Source organism: Calonectris borealis, chromosome 4, assembly GCF_964195595.1.
Source record: "Calonectris borealis chromosome 4, bCalBor7.hap1.2, whole genome shotgun sequence".
In the NCBI taxonomy this organism is placed as follows: Eukaryota; Metazoa; Chordata; class Aves; order Procellariiformes; family Procellariidae; genus Calonectris; species Calonectris borealis.
In genome coordinates this window covers 49,114,855-49,136,998 of record NC_134315.1, presented here as the reverse complement: position 1 = coordinate 49,136,998, position 22,144 = coordinate 49,114,855, and the positions used below count along the sequence as shown (strand labels likewise).

The 22,144-nt window shown below is 41.2% G+C and overlaps 2 protein-coding genes across 2 annotated transcripts; one reads left to right on the top strand and one right to left on the bottom strand.

Annotated features, from left to right (window-relative positions):
- The first annotated feature begins 3,336 nt into the window (after positions 1–3,336).
- FGB (fibrinogen beta chain) lies at positions 3,337–10,883 on the top strand. The gene is made up of 8 exons (XM_075149451.1): positions 3,337–3,468; positions 5,046–5,249; positions 6,498–6,681; positions 7,269–7,496; positions 8,102–8,215; positions 8,784–8,906; positions 9,092–9,377; positions 10,275–10,883. Exons 1-8 carry the CDS (start codon positions 3,394–3,396, stop codon positions 10,501–10,503), a joined length of 1,443 nt encoding a protein of 480 aa, XP_075005552.1. The 5' UTR covers positions 3,337–3,393; the 3' UTR covers positions 10,504–10,883.
- A 1,887-nt stretch (positions 10,884–12,770) lies between these two features.
- Positions 12,771–19,632, bottom strand: FGA (fibrinogen alpha chain). Its single transcript, XM_075149450.1, has 6 exons — positions 19,546–19,632; positions 17,607–17,735; positions 16,393–16,576; positions 15,949–16,094; positions 13,963–15,034; positions 12,771–13,582 (listed from the first exon to the last, which is right to left on the bottom strand). The coding sequence occupies exons 1-6, from the start codon at positions 19,594–19,596 to the stop codon at positions 12,873–12,875; spliced, it is 2,292 nt and encodes a 763-aa protein (XP_075005551.1). The 5' UTR covers positions 19,597–19,632; the 3' UTR covers positions 12,771–12,872.
- Between the last annotated feature and the right edge of the window lie 2,512 nt (positions 19,633–22,144).

Genomic DNA, 22,144 nt, shown 5'->3' with positions numbered 1-22,144 from the left:
AATTTATAATCTCATCTTATTTCATGATGTCCTTGTAATGCTTTAGAAAATCAGAAGACAAATTAACCTCTGTAATGATTTCATTTTTTCTAGAAGATTTAGTCTAAGGTGAAATTTAGTCCCAGAACTTCAATAAATCATGTCGGCAATATTAATTAGAATATGCACTTTATTAATGTTTTTGTTATATGGAGCTACTTGATGTCTTCTTGCACGTCAGCTACATCTGCAATTCTGGTAATAACCAACTATGTAATTTTTTGCAAATCACTACTTAGAAGAAGGTGACTAGTAGGTTGCATGTGCTTTTAGTGCTGTTTTAAGGCCAAAGTTAACCCCTCCACTCATTAATGTTTAAGAACTTGTTTGCTCCCAGAACAAGAAGATAGCATTAATTCTCATTTACGAGAAACCTTTGAAGTAATATTTGTTACCGGTAAAAGCAAGAAATGAGGATGTTCATCAGAGATGAACATTTAAGTTTACAGTATTCTTTTCATAATATGACCCTATTACACCACTAGTTGTTTAAAAGGACATTTCTAAATCAACTGCTATTTTTAAATTTATTTTAGTAAACACTCTATCTCATCGTGGCCCAAGAAGGTTCTGTTCCGCCACCCCAAGACCGCCTCGGAGGGCACATTCAGCTCTGACGAGCCGTGATGCGGCGACCGTGACTCGTCCGACGGGGGGTTGTGTAAAGAGGGCTGTACCACTGGCAGGCACGTCGGCACAGCAAACACAAGGGGCAGCAAGCAAATAGTCGTTCTTAAAAACACACACCTCTGCCAGTAAGTGCCTTTTCAGTACAAAAATACTGTACGAAGGGATGTCCTGGAACACCATCAGGTCGGTGCTGTATTACTACAGTTCCTCATAGCAGGTGTGTTGTGGCACCACTACCACGTTAAGTCCGGGAACAGCTTCTCATTAACCATATGAGTTGGAGGAGGGAATACGAAGGAAAAAAGATCAGGTGTCCTGTTTTGAAGAGAAAGCCTCTTTGATATCATCTTTAGAAGAAATTTAAGCCATGGTTTTGGTTGTTCATAAGGCTTCATTCAATCCTTAGAAAGCGTCAGCCTAACTGTAATGGTTGCAAGCATGAGAGAAAAATCACATCTCATAACCAGCGTGCTAACTAACGTAGATTAAGTTCTGCTGCCAAAATGTTTTTCTATACACGTGTATGTTTGCCAGTATAGATTGCTCTGTATGCGGTTCCAGATTTGGACTGGTTTTTTGCTGATAAAACTCTGGAGGCAAAACCTTTGCAGCGTAGACAAGGCCTCCGCTCGCCAGGTGAGCGATCGCGGGATCCCCATCCTGGGGCAACTGCTCATTTGACGCAAAGCCGCGAACCCGCTGCGGCGTGACACACACGTGTCGTTCGTGGTAAATCCCCAGGGAGACACAACCACCCAACTCTCTTGGGGAAGCCAATGAAAAGTACTGGAGCCGGGAGGGCCAAAGGCTGGGTTTGGAAGGGGAAATCCCATCTGAAGGCAGGTGAAGCCTGGGGGTTTCCCATGCTGGGACTCTGCAGCAGGCTTGGGGGCTCCCGCGCCAACGCCCGTCATCCGGTCCCCGACACCCTCTGCACAGAGGGTGCGCAGCCATGTTTCTTCATAGGGGGGCGAAGAGTACTTAATGCCCAAAGAAAGACACCATAAGTTACTGCAGAACATGGTGATGGTTTCAGAATGGATTTGGAACAAATATCGTACATTTAATTAAGATTTGTTTGGACTGAGCCAGGATAATTTAAGAGTAAGTTTCTAGCTCAGGACTAGTGAGACCTTGTTTTATTTCCATTCTACACTGAGCTACCTGTAAGCCCTGGGCAAGCGTTCAGCATCACTGTGTGCCTTCCTTACACATAAGATGAGGGTGACTGAACTTCCCTCAGAGTAACACGGGGGTAAAACTGCATTTAAGGTTAAGAGATGCCCAGAATCAGTGATAATAACTTGGCTAGCATCTTTAAGTGGAAATAACATGTTAACGATGTCAGTTTTGGCCTTAGGCAGATTTCTTTAATGCCTGTAGGGAGAGGTTTATGTTCTTCCAAATCTAATAGTGTTGGTGATGTCCTCATCAAATTCAGTGGAGTAAGAGCTCCTTGAGCCCGGCTGATTTTGGTCCAAGATGTTTAATAATTAAACCAGTCAGGTTAAACAGTTTGCATATTTCGGGAATCTCCATTTAGTTTGCAAGAACTCTGACAACAGCACGAATACTGGAAAAAGGCCTAAAACAAGCAATTTTAGCTGTTCTCATCTCTGTTTATCACAAAATCTCCCGCTCCATCGAGTTGATCTTTGAAATAGAACCTCATCCCATGGTTTGCATCTCTAAATGTCTTCAGACATTTATATGAATGACTTCAGAAAAGTGTGCTGGCCCTCACTTGGCACGTTTTATTTATTTCAGTATATTGTGATCATTTATAATGCACAAGAAAATCGCAGGATATGCAGACACTGAAATGTTAAAACTCTACTAATATGAGAGCAGTGATATGCCATATTCTTATAAAGCATGAGAAAGCATGTCTGAGTATTCCATTATGATTACAAATAACTTCATGCTGTATTCTTTTAAAAGATTATTAAGAATATTTAAGTAATGTTTATGACATATACTTTTTTCTATTAAAAAAGGAAACCAGCAAATTAATATGTAAAATTTAATTATTTTAATTGATTTACAATGTCATATTTCTAAAGTAACGGGATAGCATTGTTTTATGCTTACAGTATTAATCTGATCTTTAATTAGAGCTAAACAATGTTTTCACGCAAAATTATTAAAGTAATGAACATAATATACTCTTTTTTTATCTTGCACTTACAGAGACCCAAAGGCTTGCATACCTGTCCAGGCACCATCAGAACTATTTAGAACAATGTAACAATTTGTGAGTTTAATTCGAATTTAATACGATATTTCTGCAACATTCCAATTTTCAGCAGGGAGAAAATAAAGGAGATGTCACAGGCTGTGACATCTGACCATGTTTCTTTTCTTTGGATGTTCACCTTTTTCCGCTTGTGATATTTGAGAAAACAGTAACCTTGTGTAATCTGAGCGGGAGGTACGTTTAAGGATTTAAACGTTTATTTGATGCCAGCATCAACAGAGGTCTCTGGGACATGCAGATAAGAGTTGTCCAGAGAGATTGCTCAATGACAAATGTATTCGGGCATGCAGTGAAGAGAAAGGTTGAATATTAACGGAGACACAGTGATTGCTCAGAAGGGTTGGTCCTATCACTGTCAAGCGGGGAAATAAGGGTTGCCGCCTGTATATATAGGAACAGAGAGGACCTCTCCCTGTCAGAGCTGCTGGTGGGAGAAGGTCACTGAGCTGCTCAAGCAAGCCAGCACCATGAAACTGCTCCTGCTCTGCCTGCTCTGTGTTTCCTCCGTTAAATCCCAGGGCTCTACTGACTATGACGAGGAGGTTGTAATACTGATCCTAATTAATAATAATAATAATAAGAGTAAAAATTATTAATTTTATTTAATTGCATGCATGACTTACTCAGCTTATGTGAGTTAGCTAAGGTAGAAGCTGTGGGGAAAAATGATCCAGCGCATGGTTTTTTTCCGCTTGAAGTGTTCAAAGAAATAACCTCTGTGTTATTTCTTTGTGTGTATGTAACTGCGCAATAGTTATTTTCTAGTTTTGGATATAATTTCTTCCTATTCCTTTTCTTTCTCTGTAGGGAATGAAGAGTGTATGATGGTAAGATTAGTTATTTAGCTGAATTCACTTAAGGATATTAATTTAGCAACGTTGACATATGATGTTGAAGACAATTAATTTGTCAGGTGCAAATAAGTAGAAATATGTAATTAATCCTGTCCCGTCTCAAAGACAGTAAAAACTTTTCTATGGATTCAGTAGACACTGAAAAAAAAAAAATTAACTGCCAGATCATATAGCTTTACGTTTGAAATGGAGAGGTAACAACTGTTAAACAAAAAGGCAAACACCGAGGATCAATGTAAAATAACAATTTAACCTATATTCAATTTTGTTTAAGTAAAATATTTTAATGGGAAATACAATTTAGAATCTCAGTACATTTTTTATATTTTGAAAATCCCTGCAAAAATTAAATAGGTCAGGGTGATCAGAAATGAGATTTTTTTCTGTTATACAATCTAAGTGTTTGTGTCTGTACATCGACTACTAATAAGACTACTATGCTAAATCGTTTTCAGCAATTTTGTGTGTTGTATGCTGCCTACTTTTGAAACTACTTGAAGCCTCTGATCCTGGATCCCTACAAACATTTGTTATTTGTAGCTAAGTCTGACTGGGATTGGAGATGGTCGAAGGTTTTGATCCAGTTGTTCAAACAATTAATTCAAATGGTTTAGTTTCAACAACTGCTTAGGAACCTTGCCTAGCCTCTTAGACTTTCTCGTTTCTGGCAGTGATGGGGAATGTATGCATCAGAGGGAGCTCTAAAAACCTACCCTGAGAGATGTCATTGAAGGGTTTTCCTAATTCCGTCAGTTAATAGCTGGCTTGTGGCCCGAGACCTGATGATGTATTTGACTGTGGCCTGTTTTTCTGAGACCTTACAAATTTTCCTGTAGCCCGATAAAAATTGGTACACTGATAACGCGATGATGAATATTCTTCTTAGCCCAAGAATGTCAAATTACTTTTTTTTTAAGATACTACTACTTCAAGTTTCATGGTCCTTAATGGCTCTGAACTATATAAACTTTATTCCTTGGTCAGAATGAACTATTGAAATATTGTTTTGCTACGGTTTGAAGGCTTTTTAGTTTGTCTATGTCTAGGTGGAGGGAGTGTGACTAGTCTTACAAGGGAGGGCATAGCAATGACTTTTTCATAATGTCAGTATAATATTTCCATTATTGCTTTTTTCATTACATTCCGTGGTTTTCTTTGCTGTTTAAAATACTAAAGAGTGCTGAACGGATGCCTCCACCCTGTGCATAGCATTTTACAATAGCAATCCCAGATTCAAAGAGTTTCCTCTCCCCCTGGCTTTGCAGGACGACAGCCCTCAGCTTGGGGTTCGAGGCCACCGACCCCTGGACAAAAGGCGGGAAGCGGCCCCCACACTCCGACCCGTGGCACCTCCCATCAGCGGAATCGGATACCAGCCCCGGCCCCCAAAGCGGGTGAAGCCGGGCGACAAGAAAGAACGTATCATCTACCCCGACGCTGGCGGCTGCAAGCACGCTCTGGAGGAGCTGGTGGGTGCCTACCTGTTGATGCAGCTGACAACAGACTGTCCTTTTCCTCTGGTGTGCCCAACACAGAGTTTTCTTTGCCAAACGAGGGACAGTCGTTTGGTTAAAGCAGCCCAACTTTGCATCTTTTTGCTTGAGTTTGGTAGGATGGCATTCAGAAGAGTAATGCCACAGAGCCCGTGGGATTAGTCACAGTCAGACAGCCTACAGCGAAGATGGGGAGATGAGATTTCAACCATAAATGAGGAAAGGAGGTATCTGTGGGTTAGCCTGCGCTTTCCCTGTTGCTTTGCATAGGTAACTATTAAGAAGGACAGAAAAAAGCTCTGCAAAAGCACTGGCTTGAATTTCAGGTAATCTCAAGGAAACCTAGGGACCAAAATAATAACCTCTCGTGTCTTTCTTAAAATTTGTTTCAAACTGTAATTATAGCCTACCCTCAGTCTTACGGAAGAGCATGCAAGCATGCTGAGATCTAGCATACTCCTTGCTGCCTTGCGGTAGTCTGTCACACTGTTCCTGCTGTGCTCTCTGCTGGAAGATGCAAGCTGTAAGGGTGCTGAGAGGCATCTTAGTGTCTGAGAGCATATTTGAGTGTGCAGGTTTCCCACAAACAAAGTCTGTTAAAGCTTAATGAACACATGATCGAGGTAGAGTCCCACTGCTGCCTGGGTATTTTTGTTCTCACGGGATTTCGGAATTCCCCATCTCTTTTTAAAACACTGTTGTCCTTGACAGTGCAGCGCTTGTTGCAGAAGCAATGGTGCTCAGCTTCTTGAGATGATAATTTTTTAACAAATCGTATGGCCATTTCATGAGAGATACATATAACAAGGTGTAGAGAATATAGTTGATTCTCTGAGGCTAGTGAAAGAGGAAAGGGGTAGATATAAACACGCACAGGCACCAGGTAGTTCCTGTCAGGCTTTAATCATAGTTCAGGTGGCTTAACACCATGAACATTTAACAGTGCAGAAAGTGAAAAGGAGATAGTGGACCAAAAAAGTGCGAAGAGAGGGGGCTTCTCCCAAGATCTTCAACAAAAGAGCCCTCCTGGGGGACTCGGGGCTCCTTCCTGCCCTTCAGACTGCAACTTCTTTGTAGAAGTTGAATGTCTTGAGTCTTTATCTAGATGCTTAAATATCTGGTCTCACATTACTAACTATTTAGTGTGTTCAAAGGTATGGTCATTCATGGGATTAGAAACATTTTATCTTGACTTTTATTCACAGCCCTTTTTATTTTTTTAAGGGAGTGCTGTGTCCAACTGGATGTGAACTGCAAACTACGCTGGTAAAACAGGAAAAAAATGTGAAATCGGTTGTTCGTGATCTAAAGGACAAAGTGAGCAAACTGTCTGAAACCTCTACAACTTTTTATGAATACATGACTGTTCTAGACGATAAATTGGCAAAGAGGCAAAAGCAAAGAAAAGGTATGCCATTGCTGTGAATTATTAGTGTAAATGGTATTGCAGTTCTATTGGCATTGCTACTGTTACTTGTTAATGGGACTTCTTAAAAAAATTAAAAATACAGTGGAATATCTAGCAAAGTAGGGTCCTCTTAAATCTTAAAAAGATCCTTTGAGAGAGGCAAAGGAATGGATCTCATACTAAGGCAAGAGTTATATGAGGCCCCTAAACATAAGGGTCATGTCTTCCTCCTTACCTGCTTTCCTATGTCCATCCAATCCCTTTATGCCCAGCTCCTGGCTTGGCACCATGGCTCCCTGGAAAGAAGCTCATTATAGTTCTTTGGCAGAAGATAGCACCACTGATAAATCTACTAGCTAGCAAAGAAATAACAATACACATGTACCACTTTCCTGAGAATCTCTGCATAGTTTTTGCACATTGTGGAAAAGTAAGCAAAAGAAATGCATATCCTTCCTCCCTGCTAAGGAACGAAGTGGGTTGTGCTTACAGATTGCTCAAGTTGTGCTTACAGATTGCTCTTCATTACTTCATAACTGGAAAACATGTTGAAAACTAATCTGCTTTTCATCTCTTTGCTTTTCTAGACAATGACGATATATTTTCTCAGTACAACACAGAAGTGGAATTGCATTATAATTATATAAAGGATAATCTGGACAATAACATCCCATCTAGCCTCAGGGTCCTCCGTGCAGTTGTGGATTCTTTACACAAAAAGATACAAAAACTGGAAAATGCCATTGCAACCCAGGTGGACTACTGCCGTTCCCCCTGTGTTGTTTCCTGTAATATTCCAGTGGTTTCAGGCAAAGGTACTCATGTAACTATAACGACCTTTCTTCTCCCATTTATATCACTGTGCAAATTGATAGTACATCATTTGATTGGTGTGAACGTTCCTCTGAAGCCTGTGTCATTGATTAGGATAGTATAAAAGATGGAAGGTGATCCTAAATGAAAAAACTTTTATGGATACCTGTACTGGTCAGACCAAAGATCCTTTTACCCAATATCAGTATTCATTAGTGGCCAGTAGCATTTTAAAGAAATATGTGCTTCAGGGTCTTTGTAAGGTGAAGGTGATACATTTGCGACTATCATAGTTGTACCCTTGATTTTTTTCATTCAAGAAAGGTTTTTCTTTCACAAGCTTGTCTAATTCAAAAAATCATTGAAAAGTATACCGTCTTCCATCACTCAGGTTGAACTTTTAGAAATTCCTATTTGGAAAAGTAGAATAACGCAGGTGCACTGTTCTTTCTTCCCTGATTCTTTCAAATGATATATCACAGAAATCAAAATGAAAGTAGAATTAGATATATCTTTAAAATTGTTCCCTACCCTACCGAAGGGTAAGAAGATTGTTGAAGAAGTTCAGCGCTCTTTCAGTTACAGACTCTCCGGTTTATTCTTGCAGAATGTGAGGATATTATCAGAAAGGGAGGCGAGATATCTGAAATGTACCTCATCCAGCCAGATCCTTTCGTCAGACCATACAGAGTATACTGTGACATGCAAACAGATAATGGAGGTTAGTGTGAAATAACTATGTTGTTAAAATATTAATTAACGTGGATGCCACAAAAAATTCACAATAGTAATTTGCATTTTATACAAACTAGTATGGAGTTGTAACTTTTGTAGTTACTTGAGAATTAAGTCTGATTGACTCATTCAGAACAGTCTTGCTGGTCATCTTCAGATGCACGGTAGGATACTTCTATAATGAAAATGGAAATAAATTGTTGGCATGGGATTGGTAGATAAAAACGTATCTTACTATGACGAGAATGGGCAATGTATGAGTGGGCCAGCAAGGAGGGCCTGGCTCATTTCTTACCATGTTACTATGCACGAGACAAAAAACCAGGGCAGTCCTTCAAGTTCTGCTTTTTCCACCTTTTCTTATGAAGCAAGGCACTACTTGAGTAGTGTGAGTAAAAACGGCAAGGCTGAGCTTGTAAGCAGTGAAAACTCAGACCTGCTGCAAGCAAGCCATGTGCTCCGCTCACTTTAAGATGAAGATAGAAGGGGTGTATCTTAACATTTCATGCTCCTGTCTCAATGGCAATTTAATCTAAATACTGTCACTCCTGCAGGCTGGACTTTGATTCAGAACCGCCAGGACGGCAGTGTTAATTTTGGAAGAATATGGGATCAATATAAAAAAGGATTTGGAAATGTTGCAAAGAGTGGAGGGAAGAACTACTGTGATACACCAGGTAAAACACCGAGCATGAAAGATGAAGAACCCTTCTTACTGAAATTGTTTTCTCATATTTCGTGAAGCTCTTTGATTTTTTAAAATTAACTAATCCACTTTGCCAGACCTATAGGCAAATCATAAAGTTGCCACAAAGTATGTTGTGAAGTCTATTTCACAGAGCTCTCACTTGTTGCTTCTCAGGTGAATATTGGCTTGGAAATGACAAGATCAGCCAGCTTACCAAAATAGGGCCCACTGAAGTTTTAATTGAAATGGAGGACTGGAACGGCGATAAAGTATCGGCTCATTACGGAGGTTTCACCATACAGAATGAAGGAAACAAGTATCAGCTTTCAGTTAGTAACTACAAAGGCAATGCAGGCAACGCGCTGATGGAAGGAGCTTCACAGGTGCATGGAGAAAACAGGACAATGACAATTCACAATGGCATGTTCTTCAGTACTTATGACAGAGACAATGATGGATGGTACGTACTTGCATTAGACATTTAAAATAAAAGCAGAGCTTAAAATAGAGCTGAATATAGACTATTTCTCTAATTTGCTGTAAGTTTTCACAGCATGTCGTAGTATCTTAAAATATGTTTTATCCTTGCAAGTTACCAGCCGAATGTCCATGCAGTTCCCCTGATGTAGCCAAGGGCAGGTAAAACTATGTATTAGGTCAGTGCTGCTCCACAGCCACATAAGAAGCAAGCACGCTGAGTTTTATTGATGCCATGAATGACGTTACCATAGACAAATCGGCAAATCTGGATGCAATATATTCATTGTCAGAGACTGATGGTGGCAGTGCTGAGGACCACTGTCTTGCTTAAGTAGGAATATTGGTACTCACTCCAGTAACACATAATGGGTCCTGAGGAAAGAGACAGGTAATATATCCTATTTAAAAAATAAAGTTCTGCCTACTCAGAAGACAGGAGCTCGATTGTAAAGTACTTGATTTAGCACTGTATCTCTAAACTATGTGCTATGTCTTTATCTTACTACCTGATTACATATTTATGAATAAAGGAATTGTTTAGATTGGGGAAGATGTACAGTTTTCATTGGTTTATATCTTTAAATTGCATTGATATTGCAGTTTCATTATGAACTGCAAGTAATTGTAGTTATCAATTGGTAGACTAAAATGACATTCCGAAAGAGATGCAGCTAAAATTTGACTTGTTTTTCTTAGCTGCTTCACCTTCCAAGTGCACTGTGTAGCACACACTTGTGATGGTCAGTCTTTTACAGAAAGTTCAGGGAGGATTTTAGACATTTATTATGGTTTGAAAAGTTCAGTACAGGGGCAGACGTATGTACTCTGTTGCTTACAGTTCAGCTGTCACTCTTAACACCTTCTTTTCCCTCATCAGGTTAACTGCAGATCCAAGAAAACAGTGCTCCAAAGAAGATGGTGGTGGATGGTGGTACAACCGCTGCCACTCAGCCAACCCCAATGGCAGATACTACTGGGGAGGGACCTATAGCTGGGATATGGCAAAACATGGTACAGATGACGGTGTTGTATGGATGAACTGGAAAGGGTCATGGTATTCAATGAAGAAGATGAGCATGAAAATCAGGCCATACTTTCCACATTAACTATTATCAAAATGTACAGAATCAGGGATTTTCTTTTAATATTTGTACATGGTTCTCTTTTTAGGCACGGTACTCAGGCTTGTCTTTACATATGAGAACCAAATATGTATGTATGAGCATATTGTGACCTGAAGTGAAAAGCTATGTCAACTGTAAATCAAAACCTGACTGATTTTTTGCGACTAACTCACAAGTGTATTTTGTTCCATTTTTCATTTGTTCACAAGACAGAAGTAACTACTCTAAAATAATGTTGATAAAAACCCCCTAAGAACCCAGCTTGTTTTACTCTTTTACAAAGGACTTCTATACCACATTTGAAGAGGGAGAGGATTATTTTAAAATGTTTTCTAAAAATTAAATAAAGCCTTAAAACTAAAGTTTTCTTCACATGATTCCTAAGTGTTTACGCATTATCCAGGGAGAAGCAAACACATTCCACCAAATAAGGGATGGTCATTTTCTTTTATATCATAAATGTGTGGTAACTACCTGTGTAACAAGTTGAGAAGGAATAAAGTGAAAAGATAGCATCTAATAAATGGGCAGGTCACCAGTCACTTAGTTCAAATCCTGCACACTGGCTAAAATATGCCCTTTCCTGGGGCCTGGCTCACATACTGTGGCTGTTAATATCCTTTCCACTATCCCACATCCTTTTATCATAGAATAAAATACAGTATTAGAAGACCTGGCTGGTATGTCTTTCACACAATCGCTATCGTGGAACTAGAGCAATTAGTGACTCCAATCACAGGGTAGGTGGAGGTTAGGTATTTCATCAAGGCTAGTGGTCTAGGCTCCCTCTGTAGCCAGGAGCAGAGGTTGTCCCAAAGACAGGACTTCCCAACCCTAGTAGGCAGAATCAACCATCTCTCAGTGGGGACTGCCTTCCTCCACAAAGGAGGGGACCCAGATCACTAGCGGTAGATGGATTCCCATGTTGATTTAATGTGGGAGCCCAGCAGGACAAGGAGGAGACATCACAGCAGCATCTCACCACATGAGCACAAATGTTCAGCATCTCCACAGGCAGGCTTCCATTGAGGCTGGGGAACAAAAACACAAGGTGTAAAGCAGAAGCACCTTTTCCGAAGCACAGACGCTTCTCCGCACATGTCTGTAAAGACGTCTTTGCTCTTCACCAAACTCTCCAAAAATGTTAGACAGTGACTGTGTTTGAGAAGCACTGAAAAAAGGCTAAAAATGAGATGCTTTGCCAGTATTTGATGATATTGCTAAATGGTATGAAACATGCTGGCCTGTGAGATTGGAGGCAAGGAAGTTTGCTCATGCTTGTTTCTCAATAGAAGCACAGAAATATTAAACAAAGTAAATACTTGTGTAATTTTATGTCATAAGATATAAAGATATATACAGCATGTTCTTGTGTAATTGTCTAACCAATATAACTGTTTTTCCATGCAGCCAGCTTTTTGCCAAAAAATCCTTACCGCACGCTGTCAGCAAGTTGCTGATTTAAACCCCTTATGTGTAGAAGAATCCTTGCTTGACATGTGCCGAGAAACATTCTAAACCAAGGAAATATATACTATAGCCATTCAGATGCTCCTCATCTTGCTTGTGCTGGTTACAGTCATAACCTTTTAGTGGTCGCTAGAAAATAATAGCTTGTTTTGGGAGTTGTATTTTGGTAAATTATCACGAACTGTCTTATTCTGAAGCTACAGTATGCATGGTAAACTACCTAGAATTCATCAATGGGATGGAAGGTCTACCTCCATATTTGTGAAATCAAAGCTCAGGAGATCCTTAAAAGTCAGTCCTAAGATGTATGCATCACTTATCGAAGTGTACACCATGTTAGGCGTGTGGCAAAAGTGAGAACCCAACCCCCCCATGGCTCTGCCTGAGAACTGACTCCCGCCGCTGTTGTGCTCCCCTTGAAATGGAAATGAGAGGAGATGGCCCAGAGCGTGACTGTCGAACTCGATCAGACTTTGACAGTTCATGTTAGTGGAGGCAGGAGTTCGTGGTGAACGTACTTCTAAATTCTTTAACTTCTTTAGCACTCTTAAACAAAGTAAATAATTCAAATTATAAATATTTTTATCTCCAGTCAAGGTGTGAGCTGCCAAAGACATAGACATAGACAAAGACATAGACAAAGGCATAAACAAAGTTTATATAAAAAGGGTTTTAAAATCAGTATTTCCTTGAAAAGGTTTGTCAGTTATAAATAAGATGAAAGAACTATTTTGTTGATAATCAATCAGTGTTTATTTTTTAAGCCACAGATGTGCCCAGTTGCCTTCAAATTCACAGGGTAGAGGTACATCATGCACATGTATATAAAACAAAATCTTTTCAACTTGTAGTCGTAACATATATGTTAAAAGCCTGTCTTTCTACAGGGTTTCTACGGGCCTGATTTTCATTCTAACAGTTTTGAGGGAATAGTCAGAGGCTCTAAATGGCAGCCAGACCACACCGTTTTCGATCTCATAAGGAATGTTGTACCTGGGGTCGTAGTGGCCCCCCAGGTAGTAAATGCCATTGAGGTTGGCCGCCTGGCAGCTGTTGTACCACCAGCCACCCCCGTACATCTCCGCGCAGCTCTCCTCCCAGCGGTCCTGGTCCCGGTCGAAGGTGCTGAACCGCATCTGGGCATGGGACGTGTATTCGGTGCCCTCTTCCAGCCAGCCGGCGATCAGCGCATCCCCGGCGGTCCCCTCGTAGGAGGACACGGCAAGGGCGTACCCTTCTGCTTCAGACCCTACCTGTACGATATACTCTGCATACACAGCATTTCCATCCCAGTCCTCTAACTCCACCCGAAGGAGAGTGTCGTTCTGAGTCAGCAAGTGTATGTTTTCATTGCCCAGCCAGAACTCTCCTCGCCCTCTGCCATCCACGCTGCCGAAACCTCTCTTGTAGTCTTGCCAGGTCCGGTTAAAATTCACTGATCCATCCATTCTCTGTTGGACCAATAGCCATCCTCCCAAAGTGGTCTCTTGGTCGCAATAAACTGACAAAACCTTATTGGATCCCGCTGGCTTGATTTTGAAAATGCCACTTTTGGCACCAAAAGTGTGTTTCTGGCGGATATCATCACAGTCTAAAAAAAAAAGTTGATCTGGTTTGACAGGAGTTATCAGCAAAATTTAATAAAAGGTTCAGAGGAATCCAAGTACCAATAGGTCTGAGGAAAATTGTTAAACATGTCTTGGACTACACCAGGTATAGCGACAGGCAACATTAAAAAGAATTCAGAAAAGAAAACTTTACATACTTCTTAAATTGTGAATTGTCTATGTAATACCCGAGTATTAACGAAATATTTTCCTTTTTCTTTCCGAGCTGGCAACAAACAGACACAGTGCTTGCATTTTAACATCACACTGTTGTACTGCGGTATCTAAAACCAATGTGTCAGTTTGGCTACGGATGGAGTTTGGCTCCACTACCTCAGTAACTACTTCTGTGATGCCTGTGTACCTTTCCCAGTGTTGGCTGTCCTTTGCTTCACTCCTGACGGTCTGAAGCTGCGTGCCTGAAAGTCTGGGGTATCCTCTGCACTCTGATCATGTTGCACCCCACCTAGCTGCTCAGTTATTTCACGGGTCTTTAGTGATTTGGTTTCGAAAGTGGAGCCTCCCTTATTGAAACTAGAAGAGGCGCTGGTCACTACAGTCTTGGAGTGACTTGCACTGCCCGATGGGAATCCAGATGGCTGAAGGTGAAGTCCTCCAAAGTCATCTTCTTCCTCCTCTCCTAAGTCTGCAAATCTGTCCTTCCCCCCGTAAGTCCCTGAATGACTGGATACTCCAGTACTTAAGTGACTACTGCCTGTGCCAGCTACGTGGCTGCTAGTTGAAATGCTGCTAGATCCACCAAAGTGCCTATTAGCAGTGGATGGAGAGTCAGGGGTAAAAAATGACTCTAGCTCAGGGTATAGCTTGTGGAAGCCATCTGTCCCACCAACATGGTACCTGCTCCCTTCCCCTCCAGCATTTCCAGCTCCTTGTAAATAGGAGCAGTCTGAGCCATCAGAAGAAACCATTTTTTCAACTACTTCTTCTCTACGGCCATCAGGGCCAGTGACAAATTTTGTGGTGGTAGTTTTGGTGCATCTACGAACAGTGGAGGAGGTTTTGTCTCCCAGACTAAGGGTTTCTCTCCCATAAGTAGGAGCAACTAATTTGCTGGTGTGTGAAGGTCCATCCCCCCTCGATTCTGCCACGTGATACAAGCTGTCGCCTCGGGAGGGGTTCGTGTCTGTTTCTGATCTTTCTAATACCGCTTGCATCTGCCTGATGTTATTAACTATGTTCAGAGCTTGCATTTCTGGCAGAGGCTTGTGCTTAAAATGATCAGGAACATTTGAGTCCTTAAGTGGCCTCATTTTCAGTGTGCTCAGGGTGACTGTTTGAAGCTCTGGGTGCAAGTTGATGGAGTTGGCTTGGGTAAGCTGCTTCTGGATGTTGTCGTAGCTTTCTTTGTCCAGCTGGTAATCAAAACTTCTAGCACAGGTTCCTTTGCAAGCTCGTAACTTAATATCAATGTCCACCTACATAAACAGAGAGAAATAATTTGGTTAGGGAGCTTTGCTGACTTTCTGAAGCAAGTGGATCCTTTAACTGGACTGGGGAAAGGTGGGAGCTGCCCTGTACCTCCCGCCTACAGCTGATGAAATCATCCCTGGGTTTATTTCCAATAGCACAGTGCACATGAGCTCCACGAAGTATGTTGTAGCACGTTCCCAATCTCTGCTCCCTTTATTCTTGGGGTATAGGGGTGTCTTCCTGGGTTTGGCGGGAGTGCTACAGAGCTGGGCACATTCCCTGGGGACCAGGGCAAAAACAGGTCCTCCAAGGAGGGGGGAAGATACTGGACTTGTCCCAGAGCTTGTCGTGGCCCTGCTGTGAGGCCTGCCATCCTAGGGGTAACATCGCTTTCCCAAATGATCCAAAAGCCGCATCGCTGATCCAGAGATCAAAATGGACTTTTGAGCAAAACTGCTGTTTGTGCCAGGACTTTTCCTTGCATCACCATCAGAGGAATCAGCTGCAACCTGGGAACACAGGCTCTAATGACAGCACGGGCTGTGGGCAGCGGTGGCAGCACTGGGGAAGGACAGGGCACGTCCCTCTCATCCTAGCTGCTCAGCAACTCCTTACAGGAGGAGAAACGCCTCATGCAGAGCCAGTTATCAGCAGATACAACATCCTTGCTGCCTGTCTGAGAGCAGAAGCGGCAGGTGGGACTAGGACTCCTCCTGAGCTCACGCTGGTTCCCACACAGCAGGAATGAAAAACATGCCCAGAAAGCATCTCATTTGGGGATTTGCCTCAGCAGGTCAGATCCTGTGAGAGTTGCATCATGTTTTCTTTCCAGAGGGAGCACTGCTTGCCATGTAATGGATAGACCCTCTTTCTGTAGCCAAGCCCTGGAAAGAATGGAAATGAGGTAGCAGCTACCTACCTCCAAGCGCTTCATCTCCAGCACCTGTTCCTGGATGCTGCTCTGCAGAGCTTTAATTCTGTTTACTTGAGTGACAACTCTATGCTTTAATGTCACAATTCTTCGCCTCAGTTCTCCTGACACGTGACCATAAGTCTCATCAGTCTCTGTAACAGAAATGCATCACAGTCACCTATGCATGTGTGATTTTCTTTCCTAAAAGAGTAGCATATTTTAAAATATGTAATTAAAACGTATAATTAAGAACATATTTCTCATAGTATTGAGCAGGTAAAAATTACATTAGTTTTTACTAGTTAGCAGTTGAGAGTCTTGTATTACTATGTTTATTCTGGCTCTTGATAATAAGGTCCAGTGCAGCATATATTTTCACTACATATTGCTTATGCACACACAAAAAAAAAATTCAGCAATGAATAATAAAACTGGATGCGAGATACTCACGCTGAGCACTGTCCAGGTTTGGTTTTAGTACATTTATGGTTTCCACAATTATCCGATTGGATTTTTTATAGTTGTTTTGATTTTCTGCGAGCAGCTTCTTGATTTTGTCTATTCTGTGACTATAATCCTGGTCTGTTTCATCAATCAGTCCCTGCATTCTGCAGCCTGATGGACATTTTGTACCCTAAGATTGGAAGAGGGAAATAACTGTGTTAAAATCTTCATGAGTAAACCTTTTTTTAACATTACGTTTGCAGACTTTTGGCCAATGCTGAAAACACATTAGAAAAAATTAGGGCAAGATTCTCCTAGTTCTCTTCAGATGTCCTGTCCTATTCATCCAACGGCTTCACCAAGGACTTGTGTGACTTAGAGCAAGCCACCTGGGGGCCGACCCTTTACTTCCTATGCCTCTGACACTGGTGTGACGGAATCAGTGAAGCGCATCCTCAGAAACCTGCCATAAAGGGAGGATCAAGTAAACCCTTAATTTTCTCTCTCCTCTGTTCCTCAGTGGTGAAATTATATCTCTCTCTATATATTTCCCAAAGGGCTGTTGTAAGGCAAAGTTTGTTGTCCAGTTTGAGCAAGAATGTCAGAGGCCAACTTATTTAAGCAAAATTTTCCTCTGAAAAGCTTAATGTTCTTACAGACTAAAGCTCTTTGCCAAGATTTCATCAGATAAATGTAGCATAGAGATGGGCTGAGATGCAAGAGGCGAGAGGGAGACAAATTAACAGCTTATACACAAAGACATGCAGCCAATCGTTATGAGTCTTTTACTGAACATTTTGTCATCAGACTTCCTAAAAAGTAAGTTATTTCTAGTTATTTCTTTTCTTTGTCGCACATCCATCTTTCCCGTGCCTTTCTCTAACCAACTCCCCAAGTGGCAAGATCCAAATTCTGAAAAGAATTTTTTTCTAGGAATAGCCTTCTTTTATTTCATCTTTCTCTTCCAGACTTACTTTCTCTTCTGGTTCTGCACCCCTGCGAACTTTTCTTCTCCCTCTTTATTTCTCCTCATTTTTTTCTTTCTTTCTTTCCCACAGGAGATCTCTCCGGCTGCCCCGACGTGAAGCGTTACCTGCCCTCCCTCAGACCTAAAGCCCAGCCGCATGCTGGCTGCCTCGCAACCGTCGTAGCGGTCCGGCTGAGGTCCGTGAGTGCCCTACTGACGGGCCCCGCTTTTGCCCCCAGAGCTCATTGCTCACCCAGTCGTCGTCCGCACAGATGGGCCAGTTCTTCTCATACTGGCAGGTGGACTGGGACATGTGCTCCACAATCCTGGGACCACGCACCCCTGCACCCTCCTTTTCAAAGATACTCTCTCCATCTTGTGCCTGCCAGGAGGAAAAAGGGGAAAAACAAAATCGAGATTAACTAAACAGCTGCCAAGAGAACGGAAACATAATGCTGACGTCCTCAAACACTCAGTGGCATAGCTGATGTGTGGCAATTGCAGCCATCTGGAAAGCATCACACCAAACAGTGCAAGGATTTTATTCCTGATACTTCTTGTAAGATACGATTTTGTTTGTTTTGTCGGAATAAAGTTTTTCATCTCTTAAAATTAATGCTGCTACGGAGGGAGCTGGTGATGCTCAAGATGTATTATGATAATATTATTCCACAGAAATCTTGTGTTCTGTGTGTAAATATAAAATTAACTTAAAATTAGATTGGAACTGGTTAAATGAAAGCAAATATTTTAAAAATCATATGTTCTATTTCCATTTGCTGCAATATTCCTAAATTTCTAATTTCATTCTACCACCTTTAGTCTACACAAAACTGGCTTAAAGATATAGATGAATAGAGTTTTGCCATTAGCATTTCTGATTTTAATCACGGTTGCTAACTGTAAACTTGTAGCACTGTTTTGCCTGGCAAAAAGAGCAAGGAAGCTAATAACATTGTAATAAAAATTACAATGTCAGCGATGGATGGATTCCACTGTGCTAATGGAAAGAAGAGAAATAAATATACTGAGATTTTCTTCAAACCTGAGAAGCAAAAGTGCACATACACAAGCTAATTCTAAGCCAGAACACTGTAAGGTTTCCTACCGTGTTATCACTCAGTAAGGGACTGGAAAATAATTCTTTTTCATAAAAGAAAGCCCTGTTTTAGGACTTAAGATGTAATTAGGTCTGACTGGGTTCCTCTGCACACCTTAAGTTCTTTTCAAGCAGCATAATTAATGCTTGAAAAGATTAATGATTAATTATTATTATGACTAATGATTAATTCTGAGGCAGAGAAAGTTTTCCTAATTCTAGCCTCCAGTGCCAGAACCTCAGCCCTGGGGAACTGGAATGTCATTATTCAAATCAGCAAATTCATGCTGGTTTGATTCATCCTGAGTGCCTCCTAAAAGTAACAAAGAAAAAATTTACTTTTAGGTGGTCTGTTCCCTTTCAGCATCGACAGCTCCAATATTAGTGCTTCTGTTTTGTCACATCTGCTCCCTATTGTTTGTGTCATTTGTTAAAACATTCACACTCTTCAAAAAACAGCCACAAAAAGAAACATAAAGAATCTAACATAAGATTATGGGCTGAGACCTAAATGAGAAAAGAGCAAGGTTATATTAGCATAGCTGAAAATCAAGTCTATCACTTTCCTTATCTAAAAATTGATTCTCACTTAGCTGTAGTTTAACCTGATGCTGCTGCCACAGGAATATTTTTTTTTAATGTGTATTTTATAATAAAGGTATTGTGTGTCATTTGTAAGTGGAAAATCCTGCTGAAGTACCATCCAAAGGAGATAGAATTCACCCTAATAAACATGAAAATTCCTGACTGGCTGGAGCCACTAGCATCCAGTCAGTTAGGTTTAAGACTTACAGCATCACATGAATCATGTGAATCACTATGAATTCATTTTAATGTATCTGCTTTGCTGGTCCTGAAGCAGGGCAGATTCAGCAAAACTGAATTAAGCAAAACTAGAGAGCTGGATACTCAGGAACTACTGATGAAAGTCCAGCAGTGAAGTGGTTACAGTAAGTTTGTGCATACATGTGTGCATTGAATTTTACAAGCTAGGTGGCAGCCACAATGTATCTGTCTAATGAATGAACATTAAATTAATGCTCACTCTTCAAAACAGCAAGATATTAAAAGAATCAAGTAAGCAAACTCATACCCAGGCTAAGTTGAGGCACAGCAACACACAGAGGATCCTCACTGCTATCATCTTCAGGAGAAGAGCAAGCAGAAGTCTGACTGAGACGATGCTCTTCAGGGGACTTTTGGTGCAATTTAAACCTTAATGCGAAGCTGAGATTAATCATTATGCTCCCTTCTGTTTGGAGACAAAACATGCCAAATGCTCCCCTCCCCCTTAGGTGATTACCTAATGCCTCTTGCACAAGTTTCTGATGTTATTTGCTCCAGGTAAGTTTGTACAACAACAATATGTGGGCAACACCATTTATTCCAGGAAAAAATCTGTCTAAAGCTTAGTTTCTTGTAACTGGATGTTCAACTAATGTGTATGCAGGACCTAGCGGGATCCAGCAACACTTACCTGCTGGAAGACACATACTCTGTGCAATGGGTATTTAGCTAGCATAATCAGAGAGTTGATATTTGGAGAAGGAAGTCATTGGTTTGCCCTTTCTGTGTGACTGTGTTCCACTGCTGTGAAATCCACTGGCCTTTCCAAAGCAAGTACTAGCCTGAGAAAGGTTGATACAGTCCATCTGTGACCATGTGGTCATCAACTGAAATTAATTTCTGAAGGGTGCAGAGCCCAGTTTACATCAGTTTTTACAGCTGGACCTTACTGGTGTTCATACAATGCATGATGTGTTTGACATTATGCTGTCTCTTACACAAATGGTATATTATAATTTTTTATCAAGTGGGATTTACTTGAAATGAACACATATTTATGAAGAGCAGAGTCTGGGACATTGAAAATGTCCCAGCACAGATGTTAAGCATAATTAAACCTTCCTAAGGAGTCATGTCTCCTTAAATGTTTGTATAATGGGTATAGTTTGTGTGTGGCAATTGATGATAATGTGCTGCTGCTGTGAGCTCTATAACAAGCCTTACTGTTGGGAGTGTTGTACGTGGCTGTCAGACATTTGAGAGATGCTGCCCATCTCAAAAGTTGCCACCGTAGTGAGCAGGAATGAGCAAGAAAACCCTTGCTTGAGCAAATGTGGGCCTAATCAGTTGGAAGAACGAAATTCTCTCTTGGCTTGACGTTCACAAAACTCTCCATCATCTACAGGTTGCAACATCTTATCATATTCTGCTTTAGAGGGACATGTTTAAGCTTGACTCTGGCATTTTACAACATATTTAATTCAAAATAGCTGATTTTAGCTTTGGATCCATTCCAGCAGGCTCTCAGGTTTTGTCTTATCCTCCTTTCCTCTGCTTTTCCTCTTGTTTCTGCCTTCAGGAGGCTTGAACCCCCTCCACATAAAGTTCACTGCAGTTGAACTGGACCCTTTATTTCCCATTTTTCCTCCCATTTCTGGCCTTGCATTTCATGCCTCTCTTAAATAGGAAAACCCTCTTAAACGAGTCATATCCTCAGATAGCAGAAGAGCTCAATAAGATGGTGCTACATTGATTAACACCTACACCATCAGGATCTGGTTTTGCATGACAAAGGGTTTCTGTTATATTTAAGGTTTAATCTTATCTTATCTGTGCACATTCTGAAACAGATGTTTTGTTTATTTCAATTCCCTGCAACATGCTTTGTAAAGTCTTCTGTTGAATCCCATGCAGTGCCAGTAATACTATGATGCAACAAACTTCTGATTTAAGCAACAAGAGACCCCAACTAACTTCAGCAACAAATGTCCAAACAGACCACAAATTACCTTTGCTCAGTTTGAAGATCAGCCAGCCATGGCTGTGTTGTTTGGTTGATAAATGTCTGTAAGGCAGCTCCTGAACTCAAAGCAGATAATAAATATACTTACACACCAAAATGCTCAGCTGCTAACTTCAGCAGGGATAAGATTGGTGATGCTTCCCCACTTCAAGCCCTACACAGTTTTGTTCACTCTGTTGCAGCAGTTCTGTGAAAGAATTATAAAAATAAGGGGACAGAGGACAATAAAATGCTTAAAGGAGGGGAAGACCACAATGAGAGGAAGTCTTGCAGGATTAGGATTAATTATTTTACAGAACAGAGTAAAATGGGCTTCATCCAAAATATGGACTTTCCATGGATAGTGTCCCACTCAAACCAACAAGCTCTAATTTAGCCTCCACAATAGATACAAAACTCTGCTCAAAGATCATAACTTTAGGACCTCCATGATTTAGCCTCCATTTTAATTTAGCCTCCGCGATAGATACAAAACTCTGCTCAAAGATCACAACCTTAGGACCTCCGTGCTCGGGAACACCAGAATTGCAGGTACAACCTTCATGTGCTCTCCTTGTGTGTACACTCGTGGACTCTGCTTTACCGCAGGATCACGTGTGATGTTTCTTCCACCAAACCCCTTCCTCCTCACATTGAGCATGGATGGTGCTCCGCAGGCAAGCAGCTGCCCAGAGCTGTACACTCTTTTCATCGTATGATGATGCTCTGCAGACTGTTTAAAGATTCAAGGGTTCTCCTATGGTGCTCATCACTCAGCTGCCCCAGTGCTTTACAAACAGTCATTCCCTGGTCACAACTTTTCCCTTTTCACAGCTGCAGAAGGCAGGTGAGAAGGTTAAGTCAAAAAGTAGTTATTAATTTGGGGGATCCATTTTGATAGTCT

Excerpts from the sequence above, each read along its gene's own strand:
- FGB (XM_075149451.1), top strand. The coding sequence starts at position 3,394 with ATGAAACTGCTCCTGCTCTGCCTGCTCTGTGTTTCCTCCGTTAAATCC. Across the intron at positions 7,497-8,101 it reads TCCAGTGGTTTCAGGCAAAG|AATGTGAGGATATTATCAGA; the intron begins GTACTCATGTAA and ends TTATTCTTGCAG. Across the intron at positions 8,907-9,091 it reads GAACTACTGTGATACACCAG|GTGAATATTGGCTTGGAAAT; the intron begins GTAAAACACCGA and ends GTTGCTTCTCAG.
- FGA (XM_075149450.1), bottom strand. The coding sequence starts at position 19,596 with ATGATAGCAGTGAGGATCCTCTGTGTGTTGCTGTGCCTCAACTTAGCC. Across the intron at positions 17,736-19,545 it reads TGTGCCTCAACTTAGCCTGG|GCACAAGATGGAGAGAGTAT; the intron begins GTATGAGTTTGC and ends TCCTCCTGGCAG. Across the intron at positions 13,583-13,962 it reads GACAGCCAACACTGGGAAAG|ACTGTGATGATATCCGCCAG; the intron begins GTACACAGGCAT and ends TTTTTTTTTTAG.